Below are 18,163 nucleotides of genomic sequence, written 5' to 3' on the forward strand. Positions count from 1 at the left end.
TTTTGGTTAAAAAATTACCGAAGTCGGTGATATTTTCTAAGTGTGTAGAGACGTTACTGAAATAAAGCGGAAGTATTTCCGTTGAGAAACGTAAAAGTTGTACCTAGGAAAATTGCTGTTATTTTTTAAATAAATAAATTAACAATCTATAAAATACGCTTGGAGTGAGTCATTTTCTTGAGTACCGTAAAACGGGGTAACATTGATCACCCAGTAAACATTTTGGCTGGTATATTTTTTGCTATACATGATTCTATATGAATCAAATCACTCGTATAAAATGCATGAAAACGATAAATACACACCAAAGTGGAGGCCATATACGCACTTCCCACGACTTTTTCAGACTTTCCATGGTCAGCAATACGATGCCACAAAAGTTTACAGCGAGACTCGAACACCAGACCTTTGGATCCCTAACCCAGTACCGTACCACTACACCACAGACCGCTTCATGAATAAGGAGTGATTATTTGCCAATATGAATGGAAGTTTGCTCTACAACACACACGCTTTGTTGTTCTTTGAAGCCCACTGCCAGAAGATACCAACCTCGGGTGGTAAATTTCGCTAAGTTATTGCAATTTCATTTGATGCTAGTCTGCATTGATATATGATCTGTCAGTTTATACAACTTGACGCGATTCTAGATTATACTATTTACGGCATGGTTTGTTGTCAACAAAGTTTGTCGACAATGAATCGTAGTGGAGAATTAGGGGGAGATCCCCCAGTACCGGACACTTAAGCCACTAAATTCATAATTCGAAAAATATTGATTTTATGGGCTCGTGATACCCATTAATGATAAATATTATCATTTTTATAGTGTACAAAAATAAATTTGAAAGTATAAATACTAATTATGACAATGCATTTTGATGATGTATTTTAGTATCAAATTGATCGATCTTGAAAGGTGGCACCCAATACCGGACACGATCAGGAAATGCCTCGAATTCTGCAAATATGACCATCATTGAATGTGTACACTATAGTAATAGTTTATAATTACCAGTTCAATGCATTTGCAACATTTACAAGAATAATTTGCGTTTTTCTTAGTTTCAAAGATGCCTATCAAATTCCTCTTCCATATATGATGAAAAATAGCACATTTTACGATGTTGTTCTGAATGTTCATTCTTCTTAATTTTATTGCATGTTTGATACCATGATCGACGGAACCCATGAAAAATGAAAGTATTATGAGACACTGGTGCAATAATTACAAAGATATCATATAACAAATCAAGCTGTCCGAAACTGAGGGACAGGAGGTGCTTAACGAAAATTGTAATTTGTCCATATTTAGTTCAATTATGGTACAACATACATTCATGCTATCAAATAAGGATTATGTTCGATCATGCTTGCGTGATCCAAAGTATTTTTTCATATTCAAAATAACTACTAAATAGGCTCAAAATTAAGAGAATACGTCAATTTTTTAAAGATTTTCAAACTTTTCTACTTTTTTAAAAAGGCATGCATATTTCAAGGATGTGTTATTCTACGCAAACATTAGTCTACATTATAGCTTTCTCTTCTACTAATACACCATCTTGATTGGACCGTGATTTCTCAATGTTTCGACTTTGTCCGGTATTGGGTGCTGTCCGGCACTGGGGGATATCCCCCTATATACAATTTGTGTTAACATTTATTCGTTTTGATTTGGCATATTGTGCGATTCTGATTTTTGACGTATGAATATGAGATTTTTGGCACACATTCTTATACGATACGTGGTTCACTGGGTAGTGGGGTAACATTGATCAGTGGGGTAACATTGATTGGAATGCTCCTCCTTGTCAGATGTTGGAATCAACATTTATTGACGAAATATTTTCGATGTAACATTTATTGACGGATTTTTTTTTCGGAACATAACCACTGCGACCAATATTTGATCTATTGTAGTATATCCCGTGTCCTTTGTTTAGTGCATGTCGTGTTACCTTATCACTATTGAGAAGCGATAAAGTATTCGGTTTTCTTACAGTTGTTATTCCTAACTTGATCGCAGGAAAGGATTCTAATTGTAAGGTTCCGCTATTTATACCCTTTGAAGAATGTGGTGGGTACACTCTCCACAGGCGCGCCCTTTTATCCGTTAAAATCGGATCCCTTGATAAAGCCAAGAAATTACACCGATATTGTCCATGCATCAGAATCCTAGCCCTTACTCCTTCAAACTAGAGAACTAAATAAATAAAAGATTAGAAAACAAATAGTTGCATTCGACTCTTTTTTTTTCCTTGTCTCAAGATCATTCTCGACAACTGGGTTTAAAAATGTAACAAGGACTAAAAACTGTTCATTTTATTACTATAATATCCTGTTCTCTTCGTTTGAAGCAGTTAGGACTAGGGTTCACTGGTAGAGCTTTACCCCATAACGCACCACGAAAAGGTGATCTACCCGCGTTATGGGTCTCGATGTATGCATGGTGCAGCTCTTTCTTCTATTCATGAGCTAATACAAATTGAGGTTTTTATTAAATTTGAAGTTCGTTCTGCGTAATTCTTCCAACTTTTCGAAACAATGATTTTCATGTTTATGGATGACATTACATGATATAGGCAAAGGAACTGCGGTATTTATTGAAAATGGCATCGCCAAGAACGATTCCGTTGTCAACATTTTTGTATATACAGTCACCCCACGCAGTTGAATCACCCACAATTTATGAATCAGCTGACTTCAAAAGACAAAATTATCATCAAACTTGTCAAAAAATATCACAGAATTATTTTTACTGATAAGAAACTATGTGTAAAAATAATTCTGTGATGTTTTGTGACAAGTTTGATAATAATTTTGTCTTTTGAAATCAGCTGATTCATAAATTGTGGGTGATTCAACTGCGTGGGGTCATTGTATTCTCAATCCAGCAAAATTGACGTATAACTATGATGAACGTATAATTTCCTTAGGAAATTGCCTACCTATACTCCGTACCTGTACTCCGCGGTTCAAGATGTTTTTAATTCTAAAATAAATTAAAAAAGTAAATGACTTGTAAAAGTTTGGCCTTCATATTTGGTTTCAGGGGCCATGACTTCAGTAGGTAATGGCATTTTAATACAACCGATCAATGTTACCTCATATCAGTCAAATCAAAATATCGTATAAACATTTTTTAAACATGTCACGAGTAATGTGTGCCAGTGCTTGTTTCAAAAATAAAGAACTTACAACATTTGTATTTTCAAATGAAATTTTCAATAAATATCCAAAAATAGATCCATGTTACCCTGGAATACGGTTTTAAAATATTATATTTGTATCGTCGTTTATTTCGTTGGATTTTGGGAATGAAATTGTCCCACATTAAAACTATCAACTTCTTAGCTCTTATTATATTTAGTACTAACATGTTTCGACAATGAAGGATTTTTTTAATTTGCGTTTGAACTAATTTAAACTGATGTATACCACTGATAAATAATTTCTCATTATACGGTATTCATATTTTTGAATAATGTTGTTCCAAAGGCACCTTTTTAAATCAAGAATAATTAGTTTATCATTGGGCATGATACGATCAACCTACTTTCAAACTTTAGCGAATGTTATGTAGAAAGTTGAGAAGGCATTTACACAAACTGCAATCAATCAACTTCAGTCTCATTTAAATGTCATTATCACACATATTAAAAACACTTCACCAAATGAGCAGACCACTTCCTGGATGCAGAACTTTCCCTAGATACCACTTTGCTGATGATGAACCATTTATCATCCACAGACGGTTCCAATTATCCATGGTAGGGGTAGATACTGTTCTAGATTGCAAAAGCATGGTAAACTCTGCACAATGTGTTTCCAATCTGATGTCACATGATAGCTCACAAGAAAACTGTACTGCTAGCTATATTTAGTTTAAACTCACCCGCAGAGATGTTGGCAGGTCAGCTTCCAGTTCACGACTACGCTTTTTCTGGTTGAATCATTACTTTTACCGGTCGAGGCCAGGACATTCAATGATTGAGTCGATGATGCTGGATTCTCCTGTGTTGGTGCGATGAATGTATCCTGCGTGATAGCAGCAGCCTCCAACGACAGGACATGCGCAATCAGCAGTGAAAAGATTTTCCACAGCATGGTTGCCGTTTCGAGGGGGGTTGGGGTTGCCTGAAAGAAAACATATGTGCACGTGACAACTGCTGAATGTCGGTGATGTAAATAGCGATGGGAAATGAGAAGGCGTGGATAATTCAATTTAATTAAAGCCTTCGGATTGTGGGGAGATTTTCAGTGGGGTGACATTCCGGCAAAAAGTCAATGAGTAGGGAATGGATTTATTGTGGAGATGGGTTCAAAAAATGTCATGTGACGAAAAAGTACTAGGTTTTTGTATCCACCCAAATATATTGATTTTTATTTGAAATTATTGAACTCTGCTTAGAGATTCTACAAAACAAATATTGAAAGCTACTTCAAAAGGTCTACATGGTAAAAGCATCGTAACCTTTGTGTTTAGGATAAATGTTGGAACACATCCATCTGTATTCAACAAAACCTCTGCTTATATCGAATAGTTTTATGGTAAAGTATTAAATACAGTGGTTTTTCGGTTTTATTATCATATTTTTTAAGTTTTTTCCATCATCTAAACAGCAAAAAGGTTCCACATTTCGAATATTGAATTTTAAGGTTCAATTTAATTTAGTTTGGAACAAAAAGTGAGCATTTTTCTTGAAAGTAAAATCTTATCATTAAAGGAGATTTGGTATGGAAAATTCTGACTATACCTTACACAAATAAATATCATTCCATTACAAGACAACATGACAGTTTGTTTGGTGACTCTTAGGTGTAAATCGAGTTCAGCTGGATACAAAAATATCATATTTGTTTTTTTCGTTTCGTCAAATTCACAGCAAATATTTTTTGGGGTTTGATATACAATGACCCCACGCAGTTGAATCACCCACAATTTATGAATCAGCTGATTTCAAAAGACAAAATTATTATCAAACTTGTCACAAAACATCACAGAATTATTTTTACACATAGTTTCTTATCAGTAAAAATAATTCTGTGATATTTTGTGACAAGTTTGATGATAATTTTGTCTTTTGAAGTTAGCTGATTCATAAATTGTGGGTGAGTCAACTGCGTGGGGTGACTGTAATCGAAAAACTACTGTACTCTTTTTTCCTGTAGGGCACTTTTTTCCTTGAGACCAGTTATCAATACTGGCCTTGAGTTTGTGTGAGTTTTTAGGCTCTTTAATTTATTTATATAATGGATTGTGCTTCGGATTTAACCTTATTATTGTAGATTGCTCTGAAATTGTGTAAGAGTTTGTTCCACTGTTTGGGTTCTGAGCACTTTCAAGTTATTATCTAGGGAAAGTGTACCAGTTATAACCATAGTGGTTTACTTTTTGGCCATATATGATATTTTGATAACTTTCACATTTTAAATATTTTTGAATGTTTTAACATCAAGATATACCTTAAATCTAACTACTACAACTCACACAAATTTTCAAAATTTGAAGACATTAAAGTAATCACGTATGGCGAAATAGGAAACCACTATGTCCATAACTGGTACACCTACCCAAAGAGGTTTTTTGTCTAAGACATCATTTTTGCATCCGTGCATCTTTTGTGTCAGTTACCGATTGGAAATAGTTGTTTACGGAACAAGCTGCAGAATGATGATTTTTACAGCACGAATCGTAAATTTATCCTACGAGGCTTGCCGAGTAGGATAATAACGATGAGTGCTGTAAAAATCGAGTTCTGCAACGAATTACGTACAACATTTTTTGCAATTTTGTAGAGGACTACTTGAGGGTATCAGAAATTATATCGGAATGCATTCACCATTATTTAACAATTTCGGAAAAAAACTGTTGTGTAATGATTCATTGCGCAACTCAAAACAGTTGCGTAATGAGAAAGCGTTGCGTAATGAATCATTACAGCACTGGTTTCAGTTGCGTTATGATTATTCCCGCACTGCATACTTCAGTGCAGGAAAGTAGGTCGTTTCATGACAGATTGGAGTGATGAAAAACAGCCTATTACGATGAGAAATTGCAATAAAAATAATAAGATAGATATTGTGATAACAATGCTGATACATTAAAAAATAAGCAATGATGGGGCTATGTGTTTGACAAAATAAAAACAAAAAGGCAAACAATAAGGATTCGCTGTGAAAGAAAACTCATGTTAATAATTTGGCACCCATGTTATTGATACAGTGGGACAAAAATAACCTTAAGGAGTGTATCGGAAAGTAGTCGCAAACATTCAAAACAGTCTCTAAAATATTGGGTTACACCTAGAAACAATTTTTTGATCAGAAATGCTTAACAATGTATTTAAAAATTATGATGCGGTAATATGTTTTCAATAAAGTGGCATTTTGTATGATAATTTTGCAAATTACTAAAAGATGTCGATGAAAATCATGCACACCTCTGAAAAAATTGATATGTTAATAAATGTGTTAAATTTTAAGAAAAAATGATTTTTGTTTATGCTAATATATTCTGTGCCACAACTCTTATGATATAGTTTAAAAAATATTTTGAATAATACACTAACAAGCATTTGAGAGGAAATACAAAAATCAAAAAAAGTCGATTTTTGAAGGACCTCGTTTCTTTGATTTTTTCTTTCTACACGTTAATGGTAGTATCGAACGATTGTAACGAATAAAAACATATTTTTTGATTGGAAAAGTTTCTTCGCATATTTATGAAGTAACGTAAGCAATAAATGGTACTGTATATAATAACCACTGTATATGACAGAACTTCAAAAGTTGATTATACAAAAGTGACTTTCTAAAACCGACCTTATTCCAATATTTCAGCTTTCTTAGAGCAATAATTTATTTTTTTGAAATCCGTTTTACGTGCTGTGTGAAGTAAACATATTTTCCGATAGAATAAGCTTTTCATCCTATTTTGTTTGATATAAATTTTGTTCAATACAAATCATCGAATCTTCAGAAGACACTTCAAAAATGTAATTTTGTGCAAGATTTTATTTTCTATGCTTTGTAAACCTTGTTGTTTGTATATTAAGACAATATTTTTTAGTTGCTTCAATATTTGATGACATGATGGAGATTTGCGTGAAAAAAGCTTTTGAAAAGATGAACTAGGCTCTGAGATATACCGTTTTGAATGTTTGCGACTACTCTTCAATACACTCCTTATCACGCGTCTCAAGGACCAAATTATGTGCCTCCAGTGAATTCAAGGTTGCTTAATCCGTTGCCGCTCTTAAAAATGTTCCAGCATGTCCCATTTTTGGGCGGCAGGTCGTCAAAGTTTTAGGAAATACTGTTTACATACAAAATTAATTGTAGCTTCTATTTGACAAAATACAATAATTTTGTAAATCATCAAAAAGCACCATTTTACGAAATTATTACAAACCTTGCTGTCTTTACGCTTAGCTTAGCTTAGACTGACTACATAGAGGGGCAGAAAAGCGCTCGAACTACCGCAGGAGACTACAGAGGATTAGCCCTACCGAGGCTGGTTCCTTGTAACATTGTTTAAGTCGGCTAGGAGAAGCAGTTTGCCTAGGCTACTTCTGCTACACGTGTTGTGCTATATGCACTGGCCCCTACCCGAAGAAATACCGTAAGGTAATTCCGGGGAGATAAGGTTTTGAGGCCAAGAGTAATGTCAGTGCACTGTAGCACTACAAGAATTGCTCAAGTACAATGCATGGGCTGGTTTAAGTGGCTCGTTGTTGGTTCGACATGCAGATTTCCCCCTTGTAAAAAAGACTGACTACACATATTGCTATTCCGTGATTGACCGAAGTCAGTGAAGATGCACACAGAATCCACTAGAAGTTCATCAGGGATTGGCCATTATATTCTTCCGTGTGCCTCTATTTATACAGGGTCAATAACGGCGCCGGCCACGTCTCCACGTCTTAGTGTGTAACCTTTTGTATTTGGAGACCGTGTTTACCTCTGTATCTCCACAAAGGTTACTGGGAGAGATGTTTGTTAATGGGGAACCATTATGAACAATTATATGTGAAATATAAACATGCTTATACAGCCATTCCATGAAAAACTGATCTAGTGGGTAACTGAATTTCGTGAAAATTTACTATTTTGTTCCTTATTCGAAATAAGAATACACTTTTTTTTTTTTTTTTGATTAGGGTGACCACTTCCAAAATATAGTGACCAGAAAAATCGCGACTTTGCAAAATTTGTATTTAAAAAAATCATAACTTTTGAACCGCTTGACCGATTTTTAATTTTCTTGAACGAAATGAAAGCTTTTGGCTTTTCAAAAAATATGTAAAATTCAACAAAAAAAGTTTTTTACATGAAAAATTAATAAAAAAATTCTGTTTTTCGTGTTTTGAAGGTCTTAAGACCAAAGGGGCTATAGCTGTTCTTATTTTTTCTTGAATGTTCAGGAAATTTTTCGTTTACTGTCAAATTTTAAGCGATGTATGTTCTTTAGTTTTTGAGATATATATTTTTGAAAATAAAAAATCAGTCATTTTTTATCGGCACACGCTGTAGTAGCGCATTAGCTTTTTATTTTAAAAAAATCATAACTTTTGAACAGCTCAACCGATTTCCAATCTTTTTTTTATGGAATGAAAGCTTAGGATTTTAACTTTTCAAAATAGAATGAAAAACCATGAAAAAAAAATTAACATGAAATATTATGAAAATTTCTAGTTTTTAGGCTTTTTCCTAGTTTTTTTTAGTTTTTTTCGGTTCTGGGACTAAAAAGTTCATTAATATTCTCATTTTTTTCTAGAAAATTCAAAAAAAATTACGTATGCCCTCAAATTTTCAACGATGTTTGTTCTTTAGTTTTTGAGATTTATTTATTGAAATTCAAAAATCAGGTATCCCACAATGATAGATTATTTAAAAATCAAGTGAACTTTGATGAAACACAGCTAATACTGATTTGTATTTATCAATCAACTGGAGTTTTAGGAAATTCATAAATAAATGGAAGAAGGTAAAAATAGGCAGGACTTGGTTGAATTAGATACACAGGAGTTTGTTAACACTTTAGTAGATAAACTATACGAGCTATTGCCGCATTATTTTATTGCTGAACAGCAAGGAAACTATTTGAAATATTTGAAAAACAACTTAAAATTAAATAAGTGCATAATAATATGTGATTTTCAGAATATTTTTCTTTTATTATACAAGATACCATTCAGGGTTTTCACTGAGCAAATGCACAGTGCACAATCCATCCCTTTGCCATCGATTACAAAGATAAATCATTCGGATTAGAATTTAAAAAAAAATGAGAACAGCAATAGCCCCTTTGGTCCCAAGGCCTTCAAAAGACGAAAAAACGGATTTTTTTTTCTTTGTTTCATGTAAAAAACAATTTTTGTGAAATTTTATGATTTTCTTGAAAAGTCAAGTGTTTAGCTTCCATTTCGTCTAAGAAAATTGAAAATCGATCAAGCGGTTCAAAAGTTATGATTTAAAAAATAAAATAAAAATTTTCCAAAGTCGTGATTTTTCTGATCACTTTATTTTGGAAATAGTCACCCTAATCAAAAAATCAAAAAACACGTGTATCCTTATTTTGTATAAGGAACAAAATAGCAATTTTTCACGGAATACGGTGACCCACTAGATCGGGTTTTCTTTCGGGCTGAACTCGATATCTTCATAAGAAGTTTGAAATATCCTCCAAGTGTAAATTAATTCCATAATTTTGAATATTATAATTATGCTTATGGTAAAACCAAAGATCTTTACTCGTTTCAGAGTGATAAAGTTTTAATTTTTTGTTTGCTTTTCGAAAAGTGTGAAGAAGGTTCCCAAGCGATCAAAAGTTCGGATAAAAGAGCATGTTTTGGCTTAATCAGCTCACTTTTTAAGTAGTTATTCGAACTTTACAGTTTACATAATGTACGTTTAAGCTGCTTATTTACTTTCAAGTAGTAAATAAGGTCAATTCAAACTTGTTTTGAGCTTTCTAGTTGATGATGGGTTCATGAGTTACTTTTCCGAGAATCAAGTTCTGTTAACATTCGTAGTGTACTCTTAATCAGCGAAAAAGTTACACTTGAACTAGATTATACCAACAGTGAACTCTGAAGTTCACTGCTTATGTACAATCCGTCTCCGACAATGTCTCAAAAATTCTACTATTTTTCACGTTAATAAAAATTACTATTTTTATTGTATTTTGTAGAAACAACGAAAATGTCAATATTTGAAAAATATGTGTTCTGTATCTCGATGCCTTCCTAACTCGATGGTCCCTTCAATATCGAGTTAGAGAGATCTGACTGTATTTTCAATTTCCATGTAGAAGAAAATAATGTCGACTTGTGGCGGTTTGTGGCGGTGAAGAATAAACCACGAGCTCGCCCAACTTTATTTGAATCAGGGTGGCTAACGCTGGAAGGCAGGGGCATTTTGTATGTTTGCCGAATAATAACGAAATGGTATTTCACAGACTTCGTTTGTGGTTTCAATAGACCAAAGATTAATTCCTAGACAAGGTAAGAATAAAACAGCGTCACACCATGCATTAGGAGTAATAGGTAGTCGTCTTAGCCAATTGAAACACCGCTATAGATATTACACAGATATCTAGGTTGATTGGATCAACATCAACAAAATTTAGAAAATGTAGGTAGCGGACTTTGGGGTAAGTGTGCCACCCCTGCTTTTTATAAAAACGACTATATATATTTTCTCTTTGAGCTTAACAATATGTTCCATTATAGTTCGCAATACAATGATCAAAATATGATGAAAATTGCTCTCTTTTTCTCTATCGACTTGTGCAAAGAGAACCAAATTTGAGTGGATTTTTATAAGATTTCGTTGTTTCTAAATTGCTTGGTGAAAGGTAAATTATTAACAGATTTTTCTAACGTACTGTACATCGTGAAACTATTCAAATGTGTAAGTTATTGTGGCATTTGAACGAAAAAAGTATTTAGTTTTACATACGAAATCCAGTTTGGTTGAAATGTATACCTATTGGGTCAAGTGTGACATTTATTTGGTAAACAAAAAATGTTGGAGTGAGATTTATAAAAATGTAAACATCATCAACAAAATCATAATAATAAACCAAAATAAGGCACCAGTAGTAGTTTCTGAAGTATTGGTGGGAATAACTGACATTATTGCCCCGACACCCACCCCCCCCCTCCCAAGTGATTTTTTCTCAAATAATTCAATAATAACATGTTTTTCGGCTTATTAAGTACCGTTTTACATATCTACATCAATATTTTACCGTTATTTAGTGCTGATCTAGTTCAACAGTAAACATATTCGCTGTAATATAAGGGTAATACATATATTGTGTTGAATGGAGACAAAAATAATCATTTTAGTTATTCGAATTGAGTAATAGGGAGTTACGCATGTTTCCTTGTTATAAAACGCTCCCTTATTACAGTAAACTTAAAATTATTTTTTAAATTATCGATTATCGTCTGCTTTGTAAGTAATATTAAAAGGAAATAAATAAAATTTCATTACAATTTGAATTACATGTGATGTTCATTCGGTGGCCGTGCCCCATATGGGTGACGCACTTGCCCCATAGTGTCGAAAAGTAGGTTATTTTGGATGATATTTGAGAAGCTCCAAAACTAATACTTTTGAAATTATTTTTTTTTTTAAAACGGCACAGTGGTTATGGAAAGATGTGAAACTAACATCATGAGGCTAGTGGATTTTATAAGCTTTAGGCAAAGTTAGAGAACAATTTGCTTAAGGTGGCACACTTGCCGCAAATTCCGCTATTTTTCTGAATTGATATCACTTAGAACAACTAAGGATCAAAGGTTCAACAAAATACGCAAACAAAAATATGACTTTTCACCTTTTAAACTAAGTAATTCTTTTTACCACCAATAATTATGTTCAACAATTCGCAGCATTTTTCAACTCACTTAAAATAAAATCATTTTTCTACTCACTTAAAATAAAAATGCAGTTCAGCAATTGCGCAGTGCCAGCACCGGTGACTCCCAAAATTCGATCTTGAAGCAACCCGGAATAAATGTGTACTAAATGGAGTTGGCCGTTCACGGTATAATTTTGTTCTCTCTTTCCAACGGATTAAAGTGGCAGTATTTTGCTTCTGAGATATGGGTTGCCCATATCTTGTCGGTACGGATAACAAAACGCGACATGGTTTGATAATGCACGGATTGCGAGCAAACTCTCTCGCATTTCACTGGATTAAATCGATAGAGTGAGCACTTGGCTCCATATACGTAAAACAGCGTGGTTTATTGGCACGCGTCATAAAAGCTGCAATCTGCTAAACCAGCATTTATTTCAGGTAGGTAAGTAATATGACCCTCAATCAAGGCACCATATGTCGAATTAGCAAGTGTTTTGTGGTGTTGATTAGCGTGGGGAGTGATAATTTATTGATTGAAATTGATGATGTATATCGTCATAACATTAATTTGTAGTAGTTTTTAACACATGAACGATTACGAACAAAAACTTAATACTTAAGCTAAAAAATTTTTTCTATTATTTGTTATGTTTTTTTAAAGTGGGTTTTCTTGATAAATATTTTTTATCTTAAATTCCTTATTGTGTTTGGGTTGAACACTTTCATAACTATTTATAACAGATTGCAAAGCTCAAAAACTTTAGGACTCCGAAAGAAAATCAAGTTCCTCAGAATTTCAAAATCATTTTCTATCAAGAGAATGATCTTGAAAATTCCTGGAAGACTATTATTAAATAATTGGAAAATATGAAAGCCCCTGGCGGTGATAGAACTTTTAACATCCTCATCAAAAAACTTCCAGAAAGTAGCCATTCATGCTTAGTTGATATATTTAACTAATGTTTTCAGTTGGCATATTTTTATGACAAATGGAAAAATGCAAAAGTTATATCAATTTTGGAAGAAGCTTTTGGCTATCGTCCAATCAGATTGCTTTCCTCCATCAGTATATTTTTTTTTTTTTGAAAAGGTCATTTTGAACAGAATAACGGTCCACATCAATGAAAATTCATTTTTTTCCAATGAACAGTTTGGATTCCGACATGGCCATTCAGGCTAATTATCACTTCAGGTTAATTCAGCTTATGTACTTCAATGCAGCATTTTAGAACATTAACTAGCACTATTTGACGTTTACTTAGTTTGCAAGATGTCCATCAAAAATCTCTCTCATATATGAGGAAAAATAACACATTTTACGATGTTGTTCTGAATAATCATTCTTTTTATTTTTATCGCATGTTTGATACCACGATCGACGGAATAAATGAAAAGTGAATGTATTTTGAGACACTGATGCAAAAATTACAAAGATATCATATAACAAATCGAGTCGAGTCTAGTACACGACACTGAAGACGGCCTTACAGTTGAGGTCGAAATACGCGTATCTGTCAAAAGATACCCACTAGAGTGGAATTAAATGGTATAGTACTAAATTCTGGTTTTAAACTTCTTAAATCAAGCTGTCCGAAACTGGGGGATAGGAGATGCTTGACCAAAATAGTAGTTTGTCCACAATTTGTTTAAATATGGTACAAAATACATTCATAGTTTCAAATAATGATTATATTTGATCATGTTTACTTATTAATTAGGTTCAAATTTGAGGTGATACGTCAACTTTTTGACGATTTTCAAACATCTCTACTTTTTTAAAAAGGCATGTTTATTTCAAGGATGTGTTATATTACACCAACATTACTATCCATGATAGCTTTTTTTTCTTTTAATACACCATTTTTATTGGACCATGATTTCTCAATTTTTCGACTTTATCCGGTACGGGGGGATCTACCCCTATGTGAATTTTTATGATGAATTGACATCAAGGATTGTTCTGAGAATTTTTGAATATTGGCTAAAAATCTGTATCCTATGGAGAGATTTAGATTTAGATTATAGTAACCAGCATATTTCAATATACAGTCAACAACGCCGATCCTCAGTAGGCTCCGTCATCGTTGAATTCTTCTTTGTGTGAATGTTTGTTTGACAATACATGCACGAATCTGGTAGAACGTGCATTCAGTTTTTCAATTAGGGCTTATTCACAAATTTCATAACGCCGAAGGGGGTGGGTGGGTGTCCTTAAGATGTTACAGCTCATACAAAATTTGTGAGGTGTTCATACAAAAAGCGTTATGAGGGGGTGGGTGGGTATCAAAAATGGCCATTTTCGGCGTTATGAAATTTGTGAATAAACCCTTACTTTTGCTACACTAATTCTCATCCACTACTGACATTCAAATTCAATTTCACTAGTGAAAAAAATCATTTCCGTCAGTATTCCCCACAAAACATCCGCAAATTGCAAAAGTTGTATTTTTTCATTAAAAGACAATCATGACTCATCAACTGAAGGCATCACATTGCGTTTTTCTCACACCAGTAATATAAAATTCATTTGTATTTTTTTATATTCAATTTTCAATTTCAGTGCCTCTAGGTGAAACTGAATTTTGAAATGACACCAACAGTGGGTGAAACTGAATGTGTGCGTGTGTTGCACCCACTCTCTTTCTCGTCGCATTCGCACTCGAAGTCAGATTGGCTTCTTGCTAGCGGAATTCGTTTTTGTTCGTTTTCGCACTGATCGGGTATCATTCGGCTGAATTTTTACGACACTGATAGTAACATAATATTATGACTTTATTAGATTTTTTAGAATTCAGTATGTACTGAGATTCTTATGTAAAATCCGAAAATCTTACAGAAATACCTTCTCAAAGATAACAAAATAATTTCAAAAGATCAATAACCGAATCAAATATTAATATTTCCCCAAGAATGGCTTAACTATTCCCAGAATATAACAAAACTAGAATGTCTATCGGAATCCCAGAATTTCTGCGGGGATTCCGGAATACCAAAGGAAATCCGAGATTCTTGGATGTGACAAATCTCACGTAAAGTTCAGTATTACTTTCTTAATACCTCAATCCCACAGACATCCATGCTGCCCATAAAAGCATAACTGTCCCATATTGATTTTCAAACCAACACCTTTTTTCATCGCAACATTCATGTTTGAATTTGCACTTCACTAGGCATATGAAAATTTATACACTTTGTTTGAAAATGTTGTGGAAAAATATGAAGTTGGTGCAGTCCCATATTGAAAAATATGCACTTCACTAGGCATATGAAAATGTATACACTTTGTTTGAAAATGTTGTGGAAAAATATGAAGTTGGTGCAGTCCCATATGAAAAATAAAGGCATAACAGTTCATATAGAGAACTTTGAACTCCAATAACAATTGTAAAACTGGAATTATGTTCAACTATATATTTTTTACTGATTAATATTAGCAAATTGAGTATTCTGTTGGGTTGAACTAAATGAATATTGCATTCAAACATTTACAACAAAATTATATACATTTGTATGAAAATGTAAACTTCAAACTTTGAGCGCTGTTTTCTCAATGCCTATTAATTCCATATGGGACAGTTATGCCTTAATGGCAGCATGGATTTCTAAGAAACAACAAAATTATCGTAATGCCAAAATTCACGGTAATTTAAACAAAATTTCAAAATTCCTTTTAAAATCTCAGATTTTTTTTACGTATATCTCCAAATATATTTCAAAATATTGTAACTCATATCGCTTTCCAATGATTTTTACTCAAATTTTAATTATTCAATACAATTCAACAATTTCAAAGCCTGAGAAGCAACATCTGAAGCTTACTACCAGTAGCTTTGTAGTAAATGCTACTTTTATTCATACCAACGCGTTTTTTGAAAGGTGTAGCGCAGTAAAATGACACTAACGTGTTCCACTAATGTTCCACATGTAGCATTTACTACCGAGAATGAAGTAAACTCAACTTTACAACATTTTATTTATATCGCTCATTGTTTTCACATCTGACTTACCTGATTTACATCAAGGATGTTAAAAATCTTTGTTTGCGGACGACACAAGCCTCTCCGCCAAAGGACGAAGCCTGCGTGGGAGGGACGAATGACCTTCGGGTTAAAGTCCCTCTCAAACAACAACAACAACGAAGCCTGCGTGTCATCTAAAATGAAAGCCTGATTTAATTTTACTAAATAAGGATGATAGTGTTGCCAAACACAGAACACCTAGAAATAAGAACTTAAAGTAATGTTTGAATAGATACTAATAAAGGAAAGAAATGTATGTTTTCATGGCTGACCTTAAACTTTTGCCCGGGAATGTAGGTTTCAAATAGGTTATTATGTTGCCATTTTAGATTGTGAAGTTCCGAGTTGAAAAGAGCATCCATTTAGATAACACAGCGTAACAAAAATTATATTTTTGCGTATCTCAAGAATCAAATTATGTGTCTATAGTAGATTTGAGTCTGCTAAATCTGATGCCGTTCTCAGAAATGTTCCAGCACGTCACAATTTTTAGCTACAGGTCGCCAAAGTTGTAGAAAACACACGTTTTATTAACGTTTACATGAAATTTAAACAATGATTTATCTAAAAATATTATGATAAAATCTACCAAGCATGCCAAATAGGACTTTAACTATCATTTTGGATATAATTTGGTTGAAATTGCACGATTAAATTGAGGTTAAATCGATTTTTTTCTACATGCTTGCAGTCTCCATACGAAATTCTTAGTTTCTCTTATAAGGCAAAATTCAATACATTTCTAAACCAACAAAAATAAATTTTGAGCATCGGAAGTATTATGAACTTTGTTGATAAGTATTGTTAGACACATGAAGTTTGGGTTCTGGGGCAAATCAAGCAAATAAATGGCCATACAAGCTGATAAACTTGCATGCAAGTTGGCTGAAATAGTCAAATTTAGCATTTTCAACAGCCAATGTCTCAAAAACTAGACGTGCTATGATATTTCTGAAAATGTCAACGGATTCGGCAACCCTTAATTAAGTAAATAGCGGTATTTTGGTGCTTGAGACAAAAATGTGTTCCGCAGTGTAATTTATTAGATTCGATAGCTTCTATTGATGCCGATCATTTCTGGGTTTTGCTGATCTAACATCATTTTCAGCCTACATTTTATATAAAATCGTTATAGTCAATGTATTACATTGTTTATAATGGAAGCCATTACAGATAATGTAGGCCATTGAAATATAAACGACCATGTACACGTTTAGAAAGGAAAAAATACTGCTTTCCCCAAAAATAGCTTACGAAACTCTCCCATATGAAATCATTCATTGATTTTCGTCTGTGAATTATTCCAGTCCCTATATTGTGATACTGTGCCTATAGTCGAATCCGAACCTCATACTACAGACTTCTGAGAAGTGGTGCATATAACTTGGACGAAATACTTAACCATCGCGTGGGTGTTATACCCGCTTCGACCCACCTTTATATACAGCTTATATAGTGACATGGAAAATGCATTGGTAAATATTTTCAAATTTAGAAGCTACTGGAGGCAAAATACAATTTGCGTCACATGTTTGTTATACATAGATGCCTGGAGGCATTCGTTGCGTAAGAACTTACACCACTCAGAGCAATGTACTAGTATTTTTTTTTGTTGCAAAACGATGTCCCAAATCATGAACACTGTTATCGTTTCGAGGCAATTTTGTGGTGATGGCATTAAATTATATTTATAAAGTTCATCTTAATCACTTTACATTTGTTTGATGTGTTGTCAGTGTCATTTGAAATTGAATTAGGCAGTTAATTCAATTTCGTAGGATTTTGCTGTTAAGCGCACGTGAGGTACCGATCAATAATATTTGCATGTTAAAGAGGACATTCTCAAAGTAATCAGAGTTGGGGATTGATGGAGCTGAGCGGTTCCACAGAAAATATATTATATTATATTTTTTGATTTGGATGAAATTTTGCACATGCTTTCTTTTAAGAAGGGCCTAAAAAAATCCTTAATAATTTTCAAAAAATTATAACTTAGAAACGGTTTGTTCGATCAGTTTGGTGTCTTCCGCAAAGTTTTAGGTTATTGTTGGGACTATCTGGAATAAAAAATATGCACTGTAAAATGTATGTTGTATTTTTTTTATTTCGAAAATAAAGCTTAAAAATCCATTTCTTCAAAAAGCGTATTTTTGATTTTATTTTATTTTTTTGTATGTTAAAGTAGACAAAAATTGAAGTATTTTGCATAGTGGGTCAAGATGGAGAAATCATGGACAAAAAAGTTATGATTTTTTAGAAAAGG

At 33.4% G+C, this 18,163-nt stretch overlaps 1 protein-coding gene across 1 annotated transcript in view; it reads right to left on the reverse strand.

The window, feature by feature from the left end:
- Positions 1-12,063, reverse strand: part of LOC5578489 — a 31,061-nt gene extending 18,998 nt beyond the window's left edge. Inside the window, exons 1-2 of the mRNA XM_001663826.2 lie at positions 11,952-12,063; positions 3,899-4,140 (exon numbers count right to left, since the gene is read on the reverse strand). Of these exons, the coding sequence (XP_001663876.2) occupies positions 3,899-4,110 (212 nt within the window). The 5' untranslated portion in view covers positions 4,111-4,140; positions 11,952-12,063. The remainder of the gene's footprint in view (positions 1-3,898; positions 4,141-11,951) is intronic.
- Positions 12,064-18,163: the final 6,100 nt, after the last annotated feature.

This window comes from Aedes aegypti, chromosome 2, assembly GCF_002204515.2.
Source record: "Aedes aegypti strain LVP_AGWG chromosome 2, AaegL5.0 Primary Assembly, whole genome shotgun sequence".
NCBI classification, from domain to species: Eukaryota; Metazoa; Arthropoda; class Insecta; order Diptera; family Culicidae; genus Aedes; species Aedes aegypti.